This window comes from Carettochelys insculpta, chromosome 14 (assembly GCF_033958435.1).
Source record: "Carettochelys insculpta isolate YL-2023 chromosome 14, ASM3395843v1, whole genome shotgun sequence".
Taxonomy (NCBI): domain Eukaryota; kingdom Metazoa; phylum Chordata; order Testudines; family Carettochelyidae; genus Carettochelys; species Carettochelys insculpta.
Window position 1 is genome coordinate 25,528,644 of NC_134150.1, and position 27,027 is coordinate 25,555,670.

General features: G+C 42.6%; 1 protein-coding gene across 3 annotated transcripts in view; it reads left to right on the forward strand.

Moving 5' to 3' along the window:
• KCTD15 (potassium channel tetramerization domain containing 15) overlaps positions 1–27,027 on the forward strand; it is a 63,256-nt gene that overhangs the window by 28,829 nt on the left and 7,400 nt on the right. For all 3 annotated transcript variants that reach the window (XM_075008661.1, XM_075008663.1, XM_075008662.1), the window contains 2 exons: positions 15,933–16,077; positions 23,930–24,235. In XM_075008661.1, coding sequence (XP_074864762.1) covers positions 15,933–16,077; positions 23,930–24,235 — 451 coding nt within the window. The remainder of the gene's footprint in view (positions 1–15,932; positions 16,078–23,929; positions 24,236–27,027) is intronic.

Genomic DNA, 27,027 nt, shown 5'->3' on the forward strand with positions numbered 1-27,027 from the left:
GGCTGGCCAAACCAGGTGAGTGTAACTGATGGGGCTCAAACCCTCGGTGAATTTTCGGATGTGCCTACCCAGCATGTGAAGTCAGTTCCGGTGGACTGGGCGGAAGAGATCATTTAGATCCAACGGCCAAGAAGGCGGTTCTGCAACGCTTTGTGGAAAGTGAAGGGCTTGACACGGCATGAAAGACATCAAGGCCATCCACTGCAACCAAAGAAGTTACCAGTCGTGACGATTCTACGTACCACTGGTGCCTGGCTTCCAAGGTCGAGAGAGTGGGATTGCTCCCGTGCAACGGCTCTACCACTTAAAAAGCTTTCACACACAGGTCCTGTGCAAATCATCATATCATCACATCACCCAAGTCCTGTGGCAATGGGGGAGGGGCAAAGCGACAGGTGGAGGTTACCACTGGGAGTCGTCGTCCCAATCCCGCATGTAGGTGGCCTGTGGACAAGTGGTCGTCCAGCTCTGTACCTGGGGCAGCAGAGTTGCCCAGCAGCATCCCAGGCATCTGAGCAGTCCTCTTGAGGACAGCACTGCTCACCCTAGTAAGGGAGGGGCCTAGAAAAGGTGGCCTAAAAATTGCCTGCCCTACAACAATAACTGGCCAGCAAGCCGCGGCCGGCAGTTCAACCCTACTTGCGGTCGAAACCAAAAGAAAAATTTGAGAAAACTTACATTGGTGTATGGAATGTTCGTCCTCTCATGGATCGAGAAGCTTTTGCAAGACCTGAGAGAAGGACAGCTCTCATTGCTCGTGAACTAGCCAGCTATAACATCGATATAGCAGCATTAAGTGAAACAAGATTGGCTGGGGAAGGTTTCTTGAGTGAACCAGGAAGTGGTTATACCTTCTTCTGGAAAGGTAAGACTGAGACAGGGGATAGAATACATGAAGTTGGTCTGGCAATAAAATCCTCATTGATGCGTCAACTCCCAGACCTTCCAGTGGGTATCAATGAAAGATTGCTGAAACTACGCTTCCCACTAAACGCCAAACGTCATGCCACCATCATCAGTGCATATGCACCCACTCTAACATGCCTTGACAACTCAAAGGAACAATTCTATAAAGATCTCGACAGACTGATCAAGGCCACACCTGCAACAGACAAACTACTCCTACTTGGAGATTTCAATGCCCGAGTCGGGGCTGACAATGAGAACTGGAAAGGAGTAACCGGGCCACATGGTGTAGGTAAAATGAACAACAATGGACAACTACTTTTGAGCTTTTGTTCTGAAAACGACCTGACTGTTACCAACACTCTGTTCCGACAAGCAGATAAATACAAAACTGCATGGATGCACCCTAAGTCTAAACAGTGGCATCTGATAGATGATGCCATTGTCAGAAGGCGAGACATCCGAGACATACTGATCACCAGAGTAATGCGAGGCGCAGAATGCTGGACAGATCACAGATTAGTCAGGATGTCTCTTCAATTTTACATCGCTCCCTCTCGGCACAAATGCCTTAAGCATGTGTGACCTGCTTTTAACATAGCCAAACTGAAGGATGCCCAATGTTTCAACAATTTTCAGAAGCGTCTCGATGACAAATTAACATCGCATGGTCAACTGATCGGTACTGTGACCGAAAAGTGGGATAAGTTCAAGCAGATAGTGACTGACACAGCAATAACATCACTTGGACCAAAGAAAAGAATATATCAGGATTGGTTCGATGAGAACCAAGAAGTATGTTCAGCACTGGAAGTAAAGAGAAAAGCCTTTACTGAATGGCAGGATGACCCCTCCTCAGCCTCCAAATGGGACCATTTCAAGCACCTTCAGAGCAAAACACAGAAGGACCTCTGTGAGATACAAAACAGCTGGTGGGAGAGCAAAGCCAAAGAAATTGAGCACTATGCTGAGACCCACAACTCAAAGATATTCTTTAGTGCTATTAAGACTGTCTATGGACCTTCTAAACCAAGGACTACCCCATTGCTCTCATCAGAGAACACAACGCTGGTCAAAGACAAAGAGGGCATCAACGAAAGATGGCGAGAACACTTTAGCAACCTCCTTAACAGACCATCGACTGTGAAAAATAACATCCTCAGTGAAATTCCACAACAACCCATCCTGACAGATCTTGACTTTCCGCCCATTATAGATGAGCTTAAGAAAGCTGTTAGCCAGATGAGTTCAGGAAAAGCTCCTGGAAAAGATGGGATACCAGCAGAGATATATAAAGCGGCAAGTCCAGCAGCACTAGCAGCGTTCCATAGCGTGATCATCAGCATCTGGGAGGATGAAAACGTACCACAGGACCTCCGTGTTGCTATTATTGTCTCCCTTTTCAATAATAAAGGCAGCAAAGCAGAATGTGGAAACTACAGAGGCATATCCCTCCTCTCTGTTGGAGGGAAGATCATCACCCGCATCATCTTGAACTGCCTAATAGCCAGTATTTCTGAGGCAAATCTACCTGGAAGTCAATGCAGTTTTCGACCTGGCTGGAGCACAGCCAATATGGTGTTTGCTGTCAGACAAATACAAGAGAAGTGCATTGAACAGAACATGCACCTGTATGCTGTCTTCATAGCTCTGACAAAGGCATTTGATATCGTCAACAGGGAAGCCCTTTGGACCGTTCTGATACGACTTGGCTGCCCAAGAAAATTTGTCCACATTATACGCCTTTTGCATGACTACATGACAGGGAAAGTACTGTCTGATGGAGCCACATCAGCCCCCTTGAACATCACCAACGGTGTGAAACAAGGATGTGTTCTCGCTCCTGTCTTATTTAACCTGTTCTTTGCATGCGTCCTTAACCATGCAATGAAAGATCTGGACCGAGGTATATACTTGAAATACCGGCACCATGGTTCACTTTTTGACCTCCGACGCCTGAATGCAAAGACTAAGACAATGCAGAAACTCCTTTCTGAGGCACTCTTTGCAGCCGACTGTACCCTGATGGCTCACACTGAAAACAATCTTCAGCACATTGTCAACAAGTTTGCTGAGGCCTCGCAACTTTTTGGACTAACTATCAGCCTCAGAAAGATAAGTTCTCCATCAACCTGCACCTGGATCAAATGCTCCCGAGTATCTCCATTGACGACACTCAGCTTAAAGTAATGGAGAACTTTAAATACCTGGGTAGTGTCATATCCAGTGATGGATCACTGGATAATGAGATCAACGTGCGAATATCCAAAGCAAGCCAGGCACTTGGCTGTGTGCGTGTCAAAGTTCTAAACCACCATAACATCCGGATGTCAACAAAACTGCTTGTGTACAGAGCTGTTATTCTCTCATCTCTTTTGTACGGGTGCGAAACATGGGCACTATATAGGTGTCACATCAAGCAGCTCAAAGCATTCCACATGCGCTGCCTCCGTAACATCATGAAGATCCGCTGGCAAGACAAAGTGCCCGATCTTGAGGTCCTCGAGAGAGCCCAGATGACAAGCATCAAAATGATGATCATGAAGTCACAACTACGTTGGACCGGTCATGTCAGCCGCATGGATGCCAACAGAATCCCTCGCCAGCTTCTGTATGGTGAACTCTCCCAGGGCATCCGGCGTGTAGATCGTCCACGGAAACGCTACAAGGATACCGTCAAAGCCAATCTGCAGTACAGCAATATCGAGCCTAGGGACCTTGATGACGCTGCCAGTGACAGAGCACAGTGGCGTGCAACAGTCAGAAATACCTGCATTGCCTTTGAGGAAGACTGCTGCTGGCATCTACAAGAGGCACGAGAACGACGTCACAGAGCATCAGCAATACACAGCCCACTGATTGCGAACTTCTCATGCACCATCTGCGGCAAAATGTGCACCTCTAGAATTGGCTTATACAGTCACCAGAGGGCACACCATGAGACCAATAACAGATGATCTGCACAGATTTGTCATCATCAGATCGATGGACTACCATAATAGGCTTACAGGAGAGGGCGTGGGCTAAACTGAGTGGAAGCTGGCGGGGCAGTGCAAAAGAGGTTTCATTGGTCATATGGCATTTGCCACTTCCCCTACAGTTTGAAGAAAGGCTTGTTTACCTTGACTGTATCATGGAAAACGTGAGTTGCCATTTCCAGACCTGTGTTCAGGTTATGGAAGCCCTCTGTGTGCCCATTCCATGACTGAGGCTTCATGGTTAGAAAGGTCACATCAGCCCAGGGATAAGAAGGACTGTCATACCAGAATGACAGCAATCTCAAGAGAGCTGAAGAATTTCAGGTGGAAAGTCAACTGAGAGCTAGTGCCAACAGTTTCAGCATCAGTGCGCCCTCTGTTCCCCACATCTGGGGCCTAGGGAGCAGCTCTGGGCAGTCATGCTGTGACAGCAGCTCTCAGTGAGCCGTGCTGCCAGAGAAGGGTTCTTGAGATCATTGCAGAATGGTTAGTCCTTCCTGTCAGATTTCCTTGAAGATTTGGGGACATAGTGCTAGCCCCTGTGAGCCCACAAACCACTCTCTCTGGCACAATGCTGGGTAGGGAATAGAGTCATATCTGCTGAATAATGCCTCACAGCTTTCAGCACAATAATGCAATGAGTTCTCTATTTTCTGTTAGTGGTTTTGTTTCTGGGGTAAAGATGGGATTTTCCACCTAGCACTGAGAATTAGGAGGTTAGGTGCTTTTAAAAATCTCACTAGGCACCTTCTTGCCTATTAGGGTAAATAAATACCTTTGAAAATCAGGTCCCATCTGTTGGTTTTATGGCACAGTGGGAGCTGACACCCCCAACTTTGGGGTTTCATACTTCCCTTCCCTCTTTCACAGTATAAACAGGAACTGACTTTTCAGGAAGAAACTCTTTAAAACAAAATTCTCTCCTGCTCTGATAACCCAAGTGCCAGGTTTCATCCTGAAGCATGTTTATATGGTTGAGCTATTAAACAAGCTCTGAAAAGAAGTGTTTGTAATGGAACCTATGGCAGAACATTCACGGTAGCAGCTCTGTCAGGTGATATGTCTCGTCTCTGTAGCATTCCAAGGGCTTGTGCCCTGGTGCTTCTTTCCCCTCACAATGGTGACTGTTTATCTGGCTGCCGTATGGGGAAAGGTTTTAAATGTTCTTAGCGGACATGTGACAGTTTGCAGAAATATGCTGCAACCATCTAGGCTAGGATTTTTTTTTCCTATTGAGCTTGATGCTAATGTAATTAACAGATAAAATAATGAGCGAGATTCAGAAAAGGTGCTGCCAAAAGGTACAAATGACATCTGTACACGTCAGCTAAGCCCTTTGTGTGGCCAGGCGTGGAGGAGTATGTGCCCTAGCCGTGCACAAGCAATACTTTGCTCCCTTTGAATTTCCTTCAGCACTCCAGAACAGGCAGCACGAATTCTGTGTGCGCCCACGCCTTCTCCCTGGCAGGCCTACCTGCTTTTTAGGCAGCTTGGGGTCCCTTAAACAAACCCTATAATAAAGGAGGTTCCAGATGCTTTTCATTACCCCAGGCTCATCCCCTGGTAGTGGGCTGGCACTGGGGACTCCTGCATATACCCTTGAGTGAATATGGGTCTATCTCATTAATTTTATAAAAGAGTTGAAATGTGAAAAAATTAGTATTGGAAACACTGAGCAATAGTGCTCAATCCTGGATCCACAGCGTAATCTTGTGGTTAAAACTGATTGGTCTGGGAGACAGGAGACCTATGACCTGTTTTTGGATTAATTCTGTCACACGTACGCACACAGAATAGTAACTCACTCAACCCATTGTCTCAAATTTACCCAAATGTGATGCGTGGCAGCATGAAGTGCTACTCAGCTGCTTCCTGGTCCTGTGTGCAAATCACTTAATTTTTCTCTGGCTCAGCATTTTATCTTTAACATAGAAATAATGTCAACACTACTCACCATATTGGGATCTTGTGAGATGTAAATATTTTAAATTAAGTTTGCTGAAACCTTTGGATGAGCATAAGAACATCTGTACAGGGCTATACCAATACACCTAGCCCCATATCCAGTCTTCTGATAGCAGCCTGTACCAGATGCTGCAGAGGGAAAGAAGAGAGCAGGTTAGTGAGTGATCTAGCTCATCAGCTAATCCTTAGCTTCTGGCAGTTGGTAATTTAAGGGTTTGCATCCCTGACTTTTGTGGGTAATTCCCATTGATGGACCTATCCTTTGTAAATTTATCTAATTTTGTTGAATGAAGTTATATATTTGGCCTTCATGACAACATTTGGCAATGAGTTCCGGAGATTTACTATGCCCTGTGTAAAGAAGTAGTGTCATAGAATGCTAGAGCTGGAAGGGTCCTCAAGAAATCAATGAGTCCAGTCCCCTGCACTCAGGACAGGACCAAGCATCCCTAACAGGCGTTTGTCTAACCTGCTCTTAAAAATCTCCAGTAAGGGAGACAATGGAGGTTCCAAGACCTCCCTAGTAATTTATTCCAATACTTAACCATTTTTCCTAATACCCAACCTAAACCACCCTTGTTGCAATTTAAGCCCATTGCTTCTTCCTCCTTCTAGCAACTATTTAGTTACTTGAAAGCTGTTTTCAAGTCCCCTTCAGTCTTCTCTTTTCCAAACTAAACAAACCTACTTCTTTCAATAAGCCCTGATAGGTCCTGTTTTCTAGACCTTTAGTCATTTTTGTTGTTGTTTTCTAGATCATCTCTAATTTCTCCACATCTTTCTTGAAATGTGGCGCCCAGAATTGGACATAAAACTCCAGATGAGGCCTAATCAATGCAGAGTAGAGCAGAAGAATTACTTATGTCTTGCTTACAACAGTACAGTAATCCCTTGATTTTTGTGGAGGTTGTGTCCTGGGCAACCTCTGAGTAAATCAAATTTTGCATAAATTGGGGGTGGGGAGATCTCTGGAATTCCCCTGACTGGGTGAGCGGGCAGCTGGAGCTTCTGCAGAGCTCCACTGCTCCCCAGCTTCCCCCAGCTGGGGAGCACACAGCTGTGTGCCCGCTGGGCTCTCCCAGCTGAGAGGAGCCGGGGAGGCAGGATGGGGGCGCGGTTTCGATTTGCACTTAAACTCATGTTAATGGGAGTTAAGCACAAATTGAAATCGCACTTCTCGAGGGTTTACTGTATCACATTATTCACAAATATTTAACTTGTGGTTCATTATGACCCCTCGATCCTTTCTGCAGTACTCCTTTCTAGACAGTCACTTCCAATTTTATATGTATGAAACGGATTGTTCTTTCCAAAGAGTATTACTTTGCATTTGTCCTTATGGAACTTCATCCTATTTACTTAAGACCATTGCTCCAGTTTGGCCAGATCATTTTGCATTATGACACTGTGCTCCAAATCATTTGCAACCCCTACCAGCTTGATATCATCTACAAACTTTACAAGCATACTGTCTGTGCCATTTTTAAGTAGTTTATGAAGATATTGAACAGAACCAGTCCAAAAAACCATTCCCTGCATAACCCCACGTGTTATGTCCTTCCAGCATGACCATGAACCATTGGTAACTACTCTCTGAGAATGGTTGTCCAGCTAGTTACACACCCACCTTAAAGTCGACCCATCTATGTTATATTTCCTTAGTTTATTTGATAAGAACACCATACAAACTGCATCAGATGCTTTACTGAAGTCAAGGTAAACCATGTCCACTGATTCCCCTTAACCATGAGGCTAGTTATCCTATCAAAGAACGCTATCTGGTTGATTCCATTGACTGTTCAACAGATTTCCTGCTTTTGAAGTGCTTAAAGAAATTATTGCAGTTAGATTTTGTGGTTTTAGCTGGTTGATCTTCAGATTCTTTCTTGGGCTGACTTTTACACATTTACTCTTAATTTGCCAGAGATGTTGCTCTTTTATGTTTTCCTCAGAAGGATTTAACTTCTGGCTTTTAAAGGATATCTTTTTACCTCTAACTGCCTCTTTTGTACTGCTGTTAGCCATGAAGGTTTTTTGATGGTCATGCATTTTCTGTAGTTAGCTATTTATATTTAATTGGAACCTCCATTAAGCTTTTGAATAATCTCCATGAATTTCACTTTTGTGACTCTTTCTCATTTCCATTTAACTAACTTCCTTATTTTTGTATATTTCTTCTCTGTGAAGCAAAACGCCCTGGAGGTGGGTTTCCTTTGCATTTTTGCCCTATGGGTGTGTTACATTTAATTACATTAGAATTGCCATTGCCAAGTAGCTCAGCTATACTCACTTCTTGATCCAGAGCCTGTGCTCCACTTAGAACTAAATCAAGAATTGTTTCTCCCCTGGTAGGTTCCAACACAAACTGCTCCAAGAATCAGCAGCAGATACTTCAGTGCTATGCAGTGCTACTGCATGCTTGATAGCAGTGAATAAATTGGGCCAGTACATGATAGTACTTACTCCTGGGTTCTTCTCTCCTGTGTTCCCTGTAGCAATTCCTTTTTTCTTTCCTCTTTCTCCTATGTTTTGCTTCCCCACCTCTACTTCTTCAGCTCCATGCACAAGCAAAGAGTCCAAGTACAAGTGACAGACACCTTATCAAGCGCAGAGAGAGGTTCAGAGATCTTGTCAGCTTCACTTTGCCATTTTGCTTTTGCTTGGAACAAAACAGCAGGGTGTGGAAAAGCAGACGGAAGCAGCAGGTGTAGAGAAGAATAGAACAGCAGCGCAGTAAAGGGGCATTTTGCTTGGAGCATGGCCAGAATAAAACCTCTTCCCATCCCTTCTGCCCTGTAAGAAAATTAAAAAAAAACCCAAAAAAAACCCAGAAACACATTTTAAACTTAATTTTCTAAAATGTGTATTCCAGACTAATTTGACAAAGGGTAGAAGAAATATTCACAAAATCAATTTTTAATAAATGTAAACAAATAAATTATAAATGACAAAAATATTGCTGAACAGTTAAATATTAACAACATAATTACTTAAATTAATATTTTTAATACACAACTTGCAGTAAAGAATCTAATTGACACTGCCTGATATATTTTGTTAATGACGGGCAAAGGAGCTGGCAAAGTCGGTGTGATGAGGGGGAAGGCCGGGACTTCTGGGTGTGTACAGTATTGTTGGGGCTGTGAACATGGCCAGGAGCATTTTGGAACCTGAGAGAAGAATAGCCATGGTTTTGTTTTTTTCACACCAAGTTTTACCAATGCACCCCCATTCTGATCACAGGTTTCATGATATGGGGTATTTTTCTTGACATCTCTTAGAATCAGATTATTGGGGCAAATCAGAGCTTTTATATTAAAAAAGAGCCTTTCAGGGTAGTGAAGAAAATTTTGAAAATGTAACTCTAGAAACTCAAAAATCAGGTGGTAAGAATAACACCACCCCCACTCAAAAAAAAAAAAAAGAGCACTTTAGCTTGAGCATTCAGTAAAATATTTAAGAGTAGCCATACTTCTAAAAAAACAAAACAAAACACCTTCAAAACTCGATTACAAAGAGAAACAGCTGAACTGAATCACATTTGCAAATTCAAAACTATACAGGTAGGTCTCAATGAGGATATAAATTGGTTAACACTCTATGGAGACAATTTCCATTTGATGAATATCCACATCTCCCTGTCAGCTACACTGAGGGTATGTCTATACCTACTGGAAGATGGACCCTTTCAAGGTAGGGTGACCGTATATCCCCTGACAAAATACGGGACATGGGGAATGTCCCCCATCCCAGCCAAAACGGGACGGATGGTCACCTTATCTGGGGTGCCGGGAACAGGGTTGCTGCCCTGCCAGCAAAGCTCCTGGCTTCTCCGAGCAGTGGGAGGGGGAAGCCGGGCGGCTCTGGTTCCAACCCTAATGCGGCCATGGTTCACCTCCCTGGCTCAATCCCCCTGGCTCAACACCCCCATGACTGCAGCTCTGGCTCCAGGCCCCCAACCCCCAGCTTCAGCTCCAGTGGCCCCACTCCAACCCTGCCCCCCGGCCCAGCTCCTGCTGCAACCTCCGTGGCCCAGCTCAACCCCAAGGTCAACCTTCCAGAGTTTGATTTAACACACCTAATATAGACACGCTAAATTGAAGCATCAGTGCTCAACAATCAGTCCAGGTACTCTTTAGTCTCATGAGTGGAGTTTCTTCCATCACCCTCCCTCTATGTGGATAGCCTGATAAGTTGATCTAAGATATGTCAGTTCCAGCTTTGCAATTGTCTAGGATTGACTTTCAGGTCTAGTTTAGACCTGCCTGAGTGGTCACAATCACTGTCACTGATCACCCTAATTTACAATGGATAATAACTTCTTTCTTTTGCAGTAATTTTCTTACATATATATCTGCCTTTGTATTTCCAGTCCAGTCCATCTGAGAAAGTGGGTTTTACTCATGGAGGCTTATGCCCTAATAAATCCACAGCTTCTAAGGTGCTACAGGACTCCTTGTTGTCCCCATCCCCAATATCATTTTTAAAAGTCATGATTTGTAATCCAAACTCATGATTTTTGGGGGGCTGACTCATGAATCCCAGCAGTTAACAAGTCTGACATTACCCACTAAGAACCTCTCCATTAAGAACTAATTTATGAGACACACTGCACGGAATTTAGTTTGGTTTTCAAGATGAAGAGTTGGCACCTAGAGTTACTGGCGTAACGGGCTGAAACAGAGGGTCTCTAGATACCCAATAGCACTAAACTGCTTCTTTCCACTTCCAAGGAAGCAAGAAAAGAATTTCCTGGTAAAAATTAGTCAAATGTGGGTTGGCTGGCTCGTTTGTTTATTTTTAATCTAATAAAAGTGGATCTTAATATCCCTGTTAAATCAGTAGAAAGCTGGAAACTTCCCTTTGGCGTTTTGGCTAAATATTACTGAAAATGTAAAAGCTTTTAACAAAAACAATGGAGGTATAAAGAAACTATAGAAGTAGAATCACCCAGGGTCATACAGAAAGTGAGGCAGAATAGATCGAATTAACCAGTAGGTCTTCTAGACCAGAGATGGGGACACAGCCATTTTGTGGGCACTGCTCTGTAGGAGCAGGTTTGGGAACAGCTGGAGTAAAGGGAGCCAGGGGACAAGTGTACCCTGAGGAGCAGCTCACTGGCGTCATTGGCGTAGCATTTGCTGTGTGCTGGCCAGGCGAAGTGGAAGAGCTGCCTTGCAGCCAGAGGGGGCAGTGAAGAGGCGAGGCTGGGAAGAGGCGGTGTTGGACCAGCCAGCATTGTGAAAAATACAACACAAAGTACTCAGCACATGTCTCAGGACTAGGGTGTAAGGGGAAGGCAAGCACAGAACCCTAAGGCCTTACAAATACTTGTTGAGTGGAACCAATCTGGACTTGATCCAATGTCTGGAAATTAAATCATGACAAAAATGTGTTTACGAATCAGAAAGGATAATGTCACTAGGGTAAGCATATACAAGTCTTTGGAAATGCGGAATAAGATCTCCACGCTGGCAACTTACCTACCTCCCTAGAATTTCTCTTTCTTGAGCCCCAGGGTTGCCAGCTATCCAGGATTGTCCTGGAGTCCCCAGGAATTAAAGATTGCTCTTGAATTAAAGATTATGTCATGCAAAGATCCCCCTCCCCTGGAATATGTCCAGCTTAAATTGGCATCCCTATAGAACTGTCCACTCCTTTCCAAACACCTGTGGAAGTTTGAGAATCCCCCCCACCATGTGGGGCAAGCAGGTTGTTTCTGCTGAAGTATTTTGCCAAACACGACTGCGCACACCAGTAATCACTAGTGGATTGGAAGTCAGAGGGTTCCTTGTGCAGTGCCATGTTCTCCTGACACCGTTTCTGTATCCCTTTCCCTTGCTGTCCTCCTGGTGAATTCAGATGTGTCAAGTCTCACACACACTCATTCCTTTTGAGTAAATTATATAAAGATTTAAAAACACTCAGGCACTACAAGAGACAACACAAGGCCTCAGGCACAGGGCTTCCAGCTTGGAACACTGCTGTCCAAGCTTGCGTGTTAGCCATGGAGACTGCAGGCAGGCATTCTGTCTGCGGGTGAGAAGCAGCAGAGTGTGTGTGTGTGCGCGTGCATGCGTGCGTGCGCGCAAAATGATGGATTAGCTACTGGGCTAATGGGGCTCATGCCCAGCAGCCCTGGCCAGGTGGGGGCTCCCAGAAAAATGGGCATTACCTGATCTGCTTCACTCACCTGGTATTCCTGCTGTGGAGCAGGGGAAGCTCCTGTGCCCCAACTTCACTTCCTGGCAGGACCCTGGGAAGTGGGGAACTGCAGGCAGAAGAGATGGCCCAGACCCACACAAACCCCTCATCAGCCTCTGTGTGTGGTCAAAAAAATCTGAGTGCGCCCAGAAAATGAGCAAGACTTGATCAAAAGTTTGCGGGTTCTGCAAAATACAATTCAAAATTTAAACCATACTGTACAAATTCGTGTCTTCAGCGTTTCCAGGCATCTAGGTTTTCCATCTATTTTTTCTTTTCCAACCACCAATAATTGTTTTTTATTAAAATCCACTGGTTTGCATTGAATACAGAATAATCACATGCCTTAGGCTAATGGTTCTCAACCTTCTTTCATTTGTGGACTCCTAAAAATTGGAGGTGTGCATCTCTTTGGAAATTGTGAATAGAGATGCAGAGTCCTTTGGAAATCTATTGTCTCTCAATATAGTTGTATTCTGTTCAGTCAGTTCTTAGTCTAACTATTTCACAGACCCCATAGAAGTAATTTATGGACTCCCCCGCAAGGGCCACAGACCACAAATTGAAAACCATTGCCCTAGACTTTAGTATGAGTTAGAACATTTAAGTATTTCAGGTGTAGTATTAAGCAGTGTATGTTTTAAAATGAACTACTATGTTAATTCTGATTGGATTAAAGACCTGGACTATTGGGTGTCACCAAGAACCAAAATATGAGAGACCCTGTCTTAAGCAATGACCTAACATGCCATCTTTCGTCTTGAATCTCATTCCTTGATTGTAAATCTTACTCTTAAGGACGGCCAACCCTTGACATCTCTGAATATCTGCTTGGTGGCATGCCTGAACACCACAGAGTCACGTTGCTAAAGACCTGAGGGCTTCTCCATATCCCAGTGTCCCAGGAAACAGCACGTTTCTCCAGATCACATGACCCTCTCTTACACTAGCATTATACCCACATCTGCAGGTGCATGCTGGGGTTTGCCAGACGGGAATCTTGCATGCTGACTCTCACCTGCCTGAATAGTTATTTATTTATTTGTTTGATATGCTATTGCTTTACTGAACAGGTTGAAAACTATTCCCTTCAATATTGTTAATGCTTTGATTCATCACCTCCAAAATGGTGCCTACCTGAGTAGGCAAGTCAACTGATTGTTCTTTCTAATGTGTGGTTGTCAGTAACCCATCTCTTCATGGCTTTACAGATCACCAGCAAAACTGTCATGCAAGGCTTTGGCCTGAAACCCATGTTCCTGTCATTTTCACTGACTTCACCATGTGCTGCGGAAGTTTTGCTCCTTCTAACTGATTTCACAAAGGCATAGTTTGCTTTTCTGAAATAATGTAGGAGGAGGAACCCTTTCTGGATACAGCATTACATACTGCAGCTGAAGTTTGTTCTTGTGGCATAAGACCCTCCTAAAAAGTCAGGTAAAACCTTAACCACCATTTTTCATCCTGTTTTTGGGCTGGGCGTTAAGTCTTTCAACACTCCGTACATTTCCCAAGCAGGAAATTCAGCAGTGAAGAAATACTGCTGAAGGTAATCCGCATGGGCCTGAAACATCGCCTTTTGTTTTCTTCACATTACAAATCCTGCATTCCGCTAGGCACAGCCTAATTGGAAATCCTTTATTCCAGTCTTCACTGTGTTCCTTCTTTGTTGACAAACATTACTTTCTTTTTACTGAAGAATGTGAAAGTAGCGGTTGGTTGGATCTCCTTCAGTGTGTCTTAAAATCCGGAAGAAAGGTTCCAAGGGGTAGCAATCAAAGCTGCAGCCTTGCTAACTGTAAGACAGCAGTCTTCTGTAGAAGCTCTCAAAGCTGCTCTGTCACCAGGCAAATGAATTCAACGCAAGTACGAAAGTGAACATGAATTGTATCAGAGTACCTCTGATTCTTTCCCATAAAAACTCAGTTGGACTCCTTCAGCCCACATTCATACTTGGTGATGGAAATTAACCCTTTAGTTAATGGATTAAAAGATATCACTATTCAAAGCATATGTTTAACCTGTACCAAGTAACCTTAGCAACTTATAGTAAAACAACAGTTAAAAGAGAAACTATTAAGCAAAAAAAGACCTAAACTGTTAGAGCTCATGGAACAACGGATTTACACAGAATAAACACTGCAAGGCAAATATGATTGCTTTTTCTGGTCGATTTGCAAAACTAGAGGTTGAAGGAAATGCAGCAGATGTATTGTACTTGAGTTTTAGGCAAGCATGTGGTATATTTTTATAATTCAAATCAGCTCTGATGCAAACACTGGCACATGTATTGATACTGATTGAAAGACTGTAAACACAGGACAAAAATAAACAGCAAATACAGAGTCAGGATAAGAGCATAGGATTTCTAGAGAAATATAGCAGAGAATTGTGTTAGGTTCATTCTTATTTAATAGCTCCATGATTAATATAGAAAATAATTAATGGCACATTAATTACATTTGCAGATTATACTAAATCAGAAACACACCAGATTTAGGCACAACAGCGGAATGCAAAGTGGACAATGATTGGTAATACAATGCAACTTCAAATCAAACCTATGTAAATTTGAGCTGCAGACACAAAGATATCCATCACAAATAATGGAGGTGATGTTTTCTCTAAATAGCTCTGGTGCAGTAGCACCTGGATTGCTGCAGTCAGTTCTGGGCACTTCATTGTTGCGGTGAGATTAACAAATTAGGGTGTTCTGAGAAAAGCACAAAGGATTAAAGGGCTGGAGAGAATAATTTATGAGAGAAGGTTAAAAAGGCGCTATGTACAGTATAGCTTGGCTAAAGGAAGCATTAATACAATTTTCCAATAAGTATTAGTACCAAGGTGTGGGGAAAATTATTTAGGTGCCAGGAACTATAATGGGGAATAGTGGAGCTTAGGCAAGCTAACTAGCAGGGGAAGTTTTTTGACAGTGGAATCTGGAGGGCTGTACTTACCCAGGGAAATAATGGAACTCTCATGGTCTGGGACATTTATAACTAAACGTGACAAAACACTAGTCCCTACAGTAGGAGAGGTAATGCCCAAGTCTCTTGCTATGTAGAGCACATTGTTCACAGGCAGTGGAAACTGGAATTAAAGAGGAAATATATATAACTTTGGATTTTGGTCAGGTTTATGTTGAACCAATTAGCCACCTGGCATAATATCTAAATTCCTTTGACAATGAAAGTTGCAAATTACTTCCCTTTGTATGTCTCACCTGGTGAGAAATGACTTCTGTAGGAATTTGGCGGCAGCACCGGGGCCTCAAGTGTAATAGTTGCAGAAGCTTGTATGGATCATGCCTTGCAGTGCAAAAACTAGACATTTAAACTGTCCAGCCACAGAAGCCTAAATATCTAACACTGGAGGGATTTACGTAACTAATGTTAATGGAAGTATTTTTTGGCAACTGACCTGGTGAAAAATGCATGAGCTAGAAGCACAATACAGTTCGATTCTGGATAAACTGTACATGGTAATCAGGAACATTTTACAGAGTTACCACCTCATCTCAACTGTGCCCAGCCAATTGCAGGGCAAACACCCGTTTAGGCGATACTCCTGTCAAAATTATGGGCCCTCATTCTGATGAATGAGAATTTTAAACAAGGTGTGGTGGCAGGATCGAGCCCTCTCCATCAGTATCAATATACATGTGTGTTATATTCACAGGTATGTATGCAACATCTATCTCTGTGCATGTCTTCCTTTGTCACAGACTTTACAGATTAAGCTACTGCATCATTAGTGCGATCCCTATGTGAGTTGAATTCAGACAACTGAATTGGCTGGACTTTTTCTAACCTTGCAGGACCTAATGAAATTTTGCCTGTCTTCTACCCATTTCTTTTCTTTTCTTTTCTTTTTTTTCAGAATAAGTCGTCTGTTTAATGGCACAGAGCCTATTGTCTTGGATAGTTTAAAACAACATTATTTCATTGATCGAGATGGTGAAATTTTCAGATACATATTAAGTTTCCTAAGGACATCTAAACTGCTACTCCCAGATGACTTTAAGGTAAGGGAGGCTATGTCTACAATCTATTTTTCTCCCATTCTGTCATGTATTTTAGTGTAGGTTTGCTTGTGTGCATGACCTAAACACAGTTAACTAAATGTTGATGTTTATTGTTTGAGTTTTTAGTAGTTGTGTATTACATTGGGGATGCTATGATTTAATAACTGGACCAGTAGTTGTCATGGATACCATAAAAAGTTAAACAATGAAGCTTAAGGCTAAATCAGTTTTTCTAAACTAATTTTATTTTCTCACATTTTTAGCTTATTTATTGGGGTATAACAACAATTAAGAAACATCAGCAGCAAAAGTTAACATATAGCACAGTTTAATATTCAGCATCTTAAAGAAATATTTTATATTTGGTAGTTACAGCAATTTAAATTGCATAAATCTGGTTCTGAGTGATCATTTAAAAAAAAAACCTGGCAATCTTAAATAAACCTATGGAGATTTCTGTTAGATCAAACTGCTTGAGACATTCTGCTTTCAAAGAGTAATCCTTAACACAGACTATGAAAGGTAAAGTGCTCTCTGGAGAACAGACTTTATAGAGAGGACTCTATGGAACAACATATTTTAACTGTTTGGGTGTAGCTAATGACAACTTTGGCTAATTCTGAATGGTTGAGTGGTGAAACAATCTTCTCTGAGATGATTTATTTATATTTGGATTGACAAAAATGAAAGCCCTGATATTTAAAAGACAACAGGATCCAAAACATAGTGTGCCAGTTCAGTGATGCCACAATTAAATGAGAATGTATCCCCATTTGGAGTTGGCTGACATATCCCTGGAAAGGGGATTGCCCCTAAATTTTCAGTAAAGTTTCAACTTTCATATATACTTAGATACAGCACAACAAATTGGTCATTCCTCAGGATGGGGATTATTATTAGCTTTGACTAGGGAATATGACCTTTCCCCCAATCTACACCAAGTCTCAGCCATTGCTATACAAATAAGGTATCTTTGGCTTTTGTGTAGCAAGTACAAGCTTACATATGCCAGGCGTCATGGAATTTTACTTTATAAAATGGACAGACAGCAGAATGCAGACACACAATATATAGATGTGAATTGGAAGAGCTGGTCTCAAAGCGTTGGTGAGGTTTTAGCTCTCATAGATCATTTGCTGAAAAGCTTTGCACAAGAAATGTGGTCTCCAGCACTCAGTATGCAGAGAAGGGGGCTGTCTACAGATCCCCAAGAGGAGGACTATTCTGAACATACTATGAAAAAGAGGGGGAAAACCGTCAGTGGAGTACGTGGGTGGAAGAGCAGAGAGACAGATGGGAAAAATTAGAAAAGAAATGTAGAGAGGAGTGGAAATGGGTCAGGACAATAAAGTTAAGGAACACACTTTCTTTGTGGATGATGATGAGGAGCCTCTGAGGGGACTAATAGCAAGAGAGAGAGATGACTTCAGCAACACATTCTGGATAGACTGCTAGGCACCAAGGAGAACTGGAAGACAGAGACTAAAGTGATTGTGAGAAAGGCTCAAGGGCTTGAGAGGATGGATTTTAGAGATGCTGTACAACAGTAACTAAGGAGACATGAGAATGTGCATCCTCAAAGTTTAAGCCAGCATCCAAGAGGCAGTGGAAAGGCTGGAATTAGAACTCAGGCCTTCTTAGCTCCAAGGGTCATGCTCAGTCCATTGTTTTGTGCCACCTTTTGGGATGGGGTTAATTGTATTTAAGTTTATTCCTCCCAGAGATAGCTCTAGAATAGACCCCCTGGTAATGAGGGCTCAGAATAAGAGGTAAGCATTGCTAAGTAGGGAGTAACAACAAAAAAGGCATAGAAGAATGCATTGCAAAGCTATGTGCTATAAAACTGCACTGTAAACAGTTTTGACTTCACAGAAATCTTGCAATTTTGCCAGTGTGATTGAAGTGACAGAAGACAGCAACCAAAGGCTGCAAATGGAATTGTTTGGTGTTTCTAAAAGAAAAACCTTATTTAAGGTATAAAAACCTTACAGGTTTTCCAGTAAGATTTGCATTAAACGTTTTTTTAATGTCAAACAAAGCATTATCCAGTGTTTTGAATATTTATTAGTTTTTTACCCCTTTAATTTAATCAAGTTGTTTCATAGCCTCAAGGCTAAGCCAGGTTGCTTTTCAACTTGAATTGTTGCTCAAATTGTTATTTTGGAAAGTTTGGAATGTTAGTACCACACCAATGGTTTTGTGTTTGCTATTTAAGTGTTGTTTTCAGACTGAGTTAACACTGAGATGCAGAGAAAGTGGAGTACGTGTTCCTAGACTAGTGATTCTTTATTATCAAGTCTGACTGGTGTGTTTACAGTGAATATTAACTACAGTTCCAATTACTAATAAGGCAAGACTTGAAAGTACACTGCAGCTGACAGGTCTCCCTCCTGAGACTAACATTCCTAGCAGATTATGAAGCATTCATATTTCTGTGGATTCTAAGCAGTGCACCGAGTGGTGCTTTAGATATTTTGAAATTATTTTTAATTGCTGAGCTGGATTTTCCCTTGCAGAGAAGCTCTGCTCAGCGCAGGAGATGGAGGGCAGCTGTGGAGGCGGTTAGTGTTCCCTGACTCGGCATCATCCCAGCTTCAGGGAGTCAGAGCTAAAATGCTCCCCCCAGCCCTTGCCCCGGGGCCACTGCAGACAGGACTACTCTGTCCTGGCTGGAGCACCCCCACACATAGTGGCCCTGTTGAGCTGGAGCAACATGCTGTCTGCAAATGGTAGAGGGTCTGTTCCGATTAAACTCGGACATCCCTAGTAGGGACGGATGCTACAAATTGTGTGTCAAAGTTATGAAATGGTCTACGAATGGAATAAAAAAATAAGGGATTCAAATATTTAGCAAATGGAGATGGGCGGGCATCATTTGGTCTAGGACCAGCACTGTTCAGCACATTTTCTCTGTCTTCAGACGTCAAGGATCACATGCGAACAGAGCACAGTGCTGGGATCCAGCCTGTGCACTGGGCTTCACGGGAAGAAGAGTGAGTTGGAAATACTGTCTGATGGGACCGGGAGACCATGTTAGACCATCACCCTGGCCCTTCTCAGGGAGGACAAAATCCACATTATGTGCCCATGGTGGGGGAGGGATCTTATATCTGATTTCCCTTCAGGAACTGTGTCTAGGACCCTGTCCTGCTGCCCAGCAGAACCTGACTGATTTTACAGCCAGAGCCTCCCAGGGGCAGGGACTAGATTTGTCCCTCAGAGTGTATGCTGCCCTTTGCTTAGCAACAGGATAAATTAACTGCAGCCTGTGGTCACTTCTAAGCCTGAGCTGCTGTGTGGCAGCTGAGCCTGTAACGCTATAGTAGCCAAAAGGGAAGTACGCTCCTGCTTTTGGGTGAGCCTCAATCTGGATACATAGATTCCATCCTGATAATCACGTCTGACCTCCTACATAGTGCAGGCCGTTGAACTGACCCAAAATAATTACTAGGGCAAATCCATTAGAAAAACATCCACACTCGATTTAGAAATTGTCAGCTACCACTTAGGGAGTGGTTCCACTGGTTAATTACCCTTGCTGTTAAATGGATATATAATCAACTTATTTCCAGTCTGATATAAACACACATTCGTGAAGGACCAGGTTCCTTTAATATCCTGCTAGTCCTGTGATACCGCAACGGGCAAAATAAGTGCGGTTTTCTTGTCATCTCTGTTGGAATGTCACACTCAGGTGTTGTGCAAATGCTTTCTGGGTCGGCTTCTCCTCCCCCCTCGTGCTGTGAGTACAGCGGTCGTCCCTAGACAAAGTGAGTATAAAGCACTCGCACATCTGAAGAGTAGCATGTTACACCTGCTTTGTGACTGAGTTTGTTGAATGTCTCCTACCATCCTCCTCCAACCCAGAAAGTTAAAATTCCTTAGGGAAGCACAAGTGACCAGACAATCTGCCAACCACAGACTTCGTATCAGGTATTAAACAGTCACCAGGTTTTAAGTTACAGGGTTACAGTACATGCTGGTGCTAAATAAGTGGGGCAGTATGAGGACACTCACACTGCCACTGTGCTGTGGATTAATAGAGGACAGCACTCTCATGGGCTGTCAGTCAGACAGAGTATTACTTTCTCAGTACAAAAAAGACATTTTATTGCCCTTATTTCTGTTCAGAATGACAGACAAAACACTCACTTCACTGCCTCTTACGGAATCCCAGGCAGAAGGAGCTGCCAGTGTAGATTACCCCAGCACTGCCTTCGCTGTGTTACAAGCATTCATCCTAGTACAGTTAAAGGATTCTAAACATTGGCTACAAATTGCTTTTTGAAGATATATGCAATAAACTCTTTCATATCCGGCAGCCCCGGAACCAGGAGCTTGCTGGATATTCAGCTATTCTGGATAATAGAGAGGTATGCCTAGCAATGCATACCATTAAAGAAAAACAAGATTAGATAGTAAGAGGCAAACAAAAATGTATGCAGAGTACTTCATTTACCAACAACAGTAGTATTGTACACCATACTTATAGTGTATGTGCTGTATGTATTTGTAATTACTTTCACAATACCGTACTTATGGAAAACGTAACTAAAATTTACTATTGTTAAAATGCTGGCTATTTGAGAGTTCCAGATGATGGAATGCTGGCTATGAAAGAGGTCGTTGTAATTGTAAACATATCCTCCCGAATAAATAGTGCCATTGAATAGTCCAGCCAGAGTTGGTAGTGGAGGGGTAAAGTGGTTCCCCAGTTTTATTGCTGTTGTGTTAGTTCTTGTTCTAAACATTTCAAGAATTTTGAATTGGGGAATTAAACCAGGAAGTTGAAACTGATGTATGTGTGCATGACTGTGTATGTGGAGGTGCTCTTGTATCTCAAGCCAACTTTTGTTTTTTAATGACTCAAATTGTGGATGCTGTATGTAGTGTGGGCTGATCACTGTGGGTACAAAAACGAAGGAGTTTTTTTGAGTCTCATCACTGCTTGCTGAGTGTGTTAGTTTGTTTGCTCATTTGTTTATGGCTGGTCACAGAAAACTGGAAGATTGAAACTATGTCTTGGTTATTTTTGTTCTTATTAACCAGCAAATAGAACAAACGTGAGGTAGCAAGTGGTTACTAAAGACTTAACTTGAATGCCATGGGCTAGGAGATGGCTCTAGGAGGAGGTAGCATGATCCCAGAGTTTATTGGCTCTGTAATGTTAGTATTTCCCTGGAGGCTGGAACAACAGCTATTGCACTTCTGGATAGTATGTGCCTGGTCCAAAACCTGCTCCGGTGGAAGGACTGGCATTCAATTCAGTGGGCTTTGCATCAAGCCTCCACTGAGTGGGAGACCCACCTCCACTTTCAGAATGAGGAGACTTACGCAGGTCTTGTGTTTTTGTTAACAAAGCTCCTGTTGGGTTTTCATCTTTTGGATGTTATTACAGGCTAACATACAAACATAAACCCTGCTTTGCTCTCAGAAATATTGTATTCTTCCATACTGAATATGAGCAAAAATAAACTAGGGCTAGATTCAGGGGCAATCGAAGTAAAGGAGAGACTTTCTGTCAGTGAGCATTGGATAGGGCCCTGTGTACATAATTGAAATACTTGTATCGGCCCAATGGACAAAGCTATTAAAGGCTCCCCCATGAAAAAGATTTCAGAGTGTTTTACATGCAGATTGTTAGTCCTTGCAGAGTTAGCCTGGTCCCTCATGCGTTTCAAATGAACGTTCAGGGAATTCTGCAGATGTGGAGGGAGAAATTATGATGGCTGAAAAATGAGTATTTGCTTTTGAATAAAATAAGTCATCATCCAGGTTTGTTTCAGGAATGTGTCACAATGGAATTGAGTGCAAACAGTGATGCATAATAAAGATCACAGTGTGCGGAAGGAAAGTGCCTACACCACTGTTTTCTTACCCTACGTCAGGTCATCCTCTACAGCTCCTGCTATCTATCCAGGCACGAATTGGATTTTCTTCGCAGCACTTCCTGTTGGACACTGATGTAGGGCTGTGTCTGCCAGCACACATCTGCTTTTTCTTTTGGCTCTCTGACGATCCATTCCTGTAAGGTGCTGAACATCCTCAGCTGCCATGGAGGAGGCTGTGGACTGGAGGGGTTCAGTTCCAAGGAGGAAGGCCCCCCTCTCACTTTGAAGGCTCACTGCCTTGCATCGGGACTATGGAGCTTCCAGGTTGCATATGCATCCCCACAGTTAGGGCATGCTCACCAAACCCTACAAGCTTCTGTCAGAAGCCGGGATTTGGAGACACACAAGAATAGTTAGGAGATCCCAAGAGTAATAATTCGTTTGCCTACCTGTATAGCTGTAGGTCTTTATTGAAGGCAGTTGAGTTGAAGTTTCATTTTGGCCCTAGGAGTCAAATCTTTATTTATAGACAGTATTAAACTATATGTCAGCGATACAGGGTGGCAGTGGATTGCAGAGGTAGATTACATGCTGTTACGAAGTAGCACTTTGTGTTTCTTCCACATTCATTGGCTTTTGATCAGTTCCTTGGATCCTGGGTTATGGATCCACAAAAGGTACCAAAGGGCTTTCACAGGACTAATTTTTGTTGCATATCCTTTTATTTTGCCTCTTCAAAGTCAGCTCCTTTTCTATCCCAAGTGTCCTTCTCGTTCCCCTCCCATGCTCCTGCTAAAAGGCCACTTTCTGGTGGTCAGAGCAAAGGATTCAGGGGGTCTATTCCCATCTGGTTGCTGGCAGCAGCATATCCATTTGCAAAACAGGTACAATACCTGCATGGGATGGTTTGGACGGTTAGTTTAACAATGATTCTTCACACAACAGGTGCTAAAGTCCAAGAGTTGTTTATGATTGTTTGTGTCACTGTCTCTAAATCTTTGCTGTTTTATCCTCTTCCAAACTGACTGTAGTATGTGAGGTGGGGAGGCAGAAGCCATGTCCCTTGCTGTCTTCCAGCACCATTGTGTGCTCCAGCAAGGGATGCTGGTTGGCATCCACAACTGTGTTCACCCCACTGCTTGCCCAGAGATTGAGGAGCTGTCAACACCCTCTCCCTTAGCGTGCACCTGGTGCCCTTTGTCTGGGATGGAGAAAGCCATTGGAAATGTTCGCTGAAATGTAGTCACTGAGCATGTGCTGGAATTGCCTCTCTCAATTAACTGAGCTGGTTTAATTACCAGAGAACAAATCAGACAATGGACAGAAGGCTGGTAAAAAAAAAAAATTTGTTAAAAGATGGCTCAGTGACCACAGTACACACAAGCTTGTAGCCCTGCATGTGGCTCACTGCATTACTGGAACCAGCCAGGTCCCCAAATATGTTTGAAATACATTTTTTCTATTTTTAAGAAAATGGCTGCTGGGCCATTTCCTGGTTGTGGTGCATATTTAGCCTGCAGGGAGTTTTCGCAGCTGAGTTTAAAACCACTAAAACCAGGAGTTTAAAATGAAAACCTGGCAGGCTCCTCTCTCAGTGGTGGTAGCACCCGTATGAGCTGCAACAATGAAATTAAAGATGTACCATTTCAGGAGTTGTGAAAAGAGTAAAGAATAAGGTTCTGTCTTTCTCCGCTGTCATCAGTAGGCCCAGCTTACTGAAGAGAGTTATTTTGATTGCTTAATCCAAAAGAAAAGCCTTTTGACATTGAGCTTGTAGGATAATAAACATGAAAGAATGATTCAGAGCAGTGGGAAGTTCACAGTCTGTTCAAGATGATTTAAAACTCAAATGCCATGTGGCTTTCTTTGTATGTGTATGTGTTACGTAGTAGAGACAGTTTGGATACCTGTTGACTTTGTGCTCTTGCTGACAATACATGAGTGTAAGTGGGTCACAAGGGAACAATATTCATTTTAAAAAGAGAACCATATGCATTTCTTCTCTCTCTTTCTTTTTATAGGACTTTAATCTTTTATATGAAGAAGCAAAGTATTACCAGCTGCAGCCAATGATTAAGGAACTCGAGCGATGGAAACAAGAGAAAGAACAAAGGAAACATTTCCAGCCTTGTGACTGCCTGGTTGTAAGAGTGACTCCAGATCTTGGGGAAAGAATTGCACTGAGTGGGGAGAAAGCTTTAATAGAAGAGATATTCCCTGAGACTGGGGATGTCATGTGCAACTCTGTAAATGCAGGTTGGAATCAAGACCCCACCCATGTTATTAGGTTTCCTTTGAATGGATACTGCCGGTTGAATTCAGTGCAGGTAATGGCCCTTCAGGCAATTCTGTCTCATGTTGTAAATTTTTTTATTTCGTGTTCAGTTATATGCAGCTTATTTGCTTCTGCTCAGTTACTTATTTTTTGCCCAGTGAGATCACAGTCGTTCGGGTTTTCCTATGTCTAAGCAGAAAAATAGATTTAGATTTTGTGTATGTTAGTGCCATGCTGGTTTCATAATAGTGTTATACTGATAAATGCTAATTTTTTCATCAATGTATAGCTCACAGCATTTTTTCCCTCCAAAGTGCCCCTGGGAAGAAAGACAGAGTTCCAAAAACTACAAAAAAAATCTCCATGCCATTTTATAGAAAATGCAACAATGTGTAAATGCATAATTTATGTCTCACTCATAATTAAATGATGGTGCCTGCGGGATGGACTTAAAAAAATTGATCTCTGCACTTTTTTTTTTTTTTTTGAAAAGGATGTTCTATAAAAATTGCCCAGAGTATTTTAAACAAAATGTATTTCATTTTATACTCTGAGTTTTGACATTAGGATTAAAATTAAACATATGAAACAAAGAACGATAAGTGGGCAGATAGGTGGGTGGAAGTGGGAATTAATACCTGGATGGTCTTTAGGCAATTGTCTTGGGGGTTATAGTTGGTCCATCACAGGGAATGACACACACACAACTGTGGGCAAAGCTGTGGAGGTTTGTAGCAGTCCTTCTGCTGAGTGCAAAGAACAGTGCTGATTATGCTGTTAACATAGACATTAATTAGTCCAGGCAAAGCAAAGTTCCCTTATGTCAGATTTATCTTTGTAAAGTATTTTACAAGGAGAATGTTTGTCTCTGGTGATTTTGTTTTATGAGAAATGATACCTTCAGCCTCTAGGTGACTATTCCAAAGTTGCTAACATCTATGGCTGTTCCATTAGCTGGACTGTAGGAAATGACTGAGGTCTGGGGCCATTTCTTATTGGACTCTCAGGGTACGTCTTCACTACAGAGAAGATCAACCTTGCCATGTTCGATCTTTAGGCGTGCAATTTACCATGCTTAGTAGGGACACGCTAAATCAATATTTCAGGGCTCCTGCATCCGCACCGGTACTCCTGCCCCTTGTTAGGAGTATGAGAAGTCAACAGGAGCATTCACTATCATCCTCCCTCAGTGGAGACAGCGCAGAAGCCCAAATTAAGGTACATTGACTCCAGCTACATAGCTGGAATTGCATATCTCAACTCAACCTTCTCCTACTGTAGAGCTTCTCTCATTCACAAACCAATTAGTACTTTAAGCAGTGTAATCAGAAAGGCTGGGGGGAATAGGCATCCAGACTTTAAAGAGATACAGCCTCCTACACATGGTCCCTTCATGTAGTAGAGACATATCAATGGAACAGTGCAAAAGAACTGTACCTGTTCTGTGATGAAGCAGAAGGTCAGTCTCCCAGGCTGTCAGTCTAGAACATTAGAGAAAGGGGTAAGTAGTGAGGTGGAGAACTTCAAAAAGATCTCACCAAACTGAGTGATTGGGCAACAAAACGGAAAATCAAATTTAATGTGGATAAGTGTAAAGTAATGCACATTAGAAAAAATAACCCCAAGTGTACATACAATAGGATGGGGGATAATTTTGCTACAGCTAATCAGGAAGGAGGCCTTGGGGTTATCGTGGATAATTCTCTAAAAACATCCACGCAGTGTGCAGCGGCAGTCAAAAAAGCAAATAGGACGTTAAGAATTATTAAAAAAGGGATAGAAAATAAGACAACAAATATCTTACTGCCCCTTTATAAAACTATGGTATGCCCACACATTGAATACTGAGTACAGATGTGGTCTCCTCCCCTCAAAAAAGACATTTTTGGCGTTGGAAAACGTTCAGAAAAGGGAAACTAAAATGATCAGGGGCTTGGAAGAGGTCCCATATGAGGAGAGGTTAAAGAGACTGGGACTTTTCAGTTTAGAAAAGAGGAGGCTGAGGGTGGATATAATAGAAGTATATAAAATCATGAGTGGTGTGGAGAGGGTGAATAAAGAAAAGTTATTTACTTGTTCATTTAATGTAAGAACTAGAGGACACCAAATGAAATTAATGGGTAGCTGGTTTGAAACTAATAAAAGAATGTTCTTTTTCACACAGCACACAGTCAACCTGTGGAACTCCTTGTCAGAGGAGGCTGTGAAGGCTAGGATTGTGAGAGAGTTCAAATAAGAGCTAGATAAGTACATGAAGGTTAGCCCAATAAAAGACAGGGGGTAGGAATGGTGTCCCTGGCCTCTGTTTGTCAGAGGCTGGAGATGGATGGCAGGGGACAGGTTGCTTGATCATTGTCTTCAGTCCAGCCCCCCCTCCTGGGCACTGGCACCAGCCACTATTGACAGACAGGATGCTGGGCTAGATGAACCTTTCCTCTGCCCCAGTAATGGCCATTCTTATGTTCTTATTACCCAGCATGAAATATGCTGCAAACATTCAAACATGTCATCATATATGCAGATTTGCTTTAATAATCTGCATTTTACATTAATAGGAATTTCCTCTTTAATTAATTAAAGTTACCGATGCATTATGCATTAAACCTGTCTGAAAAACAGATCTGTCGGCAAATTTTGGTTTCATGCTAAACACTCCCAAAGATTGCATTCAGCTCAGCTGATGAACTCAGTGCCCTTGGCTAGTTTTGCAGAGTTCCACGTGAGTTTTATGTTTGAGTGAGACTGGGTCACATTCTGACCAAACAAAATGAAATCCCCAGAGGTGGCTTAGAGGCAGGGTGGGTTTCTGGTTTTTTCAGTGCCGCAGAGGAAGAGGGTGCCCGC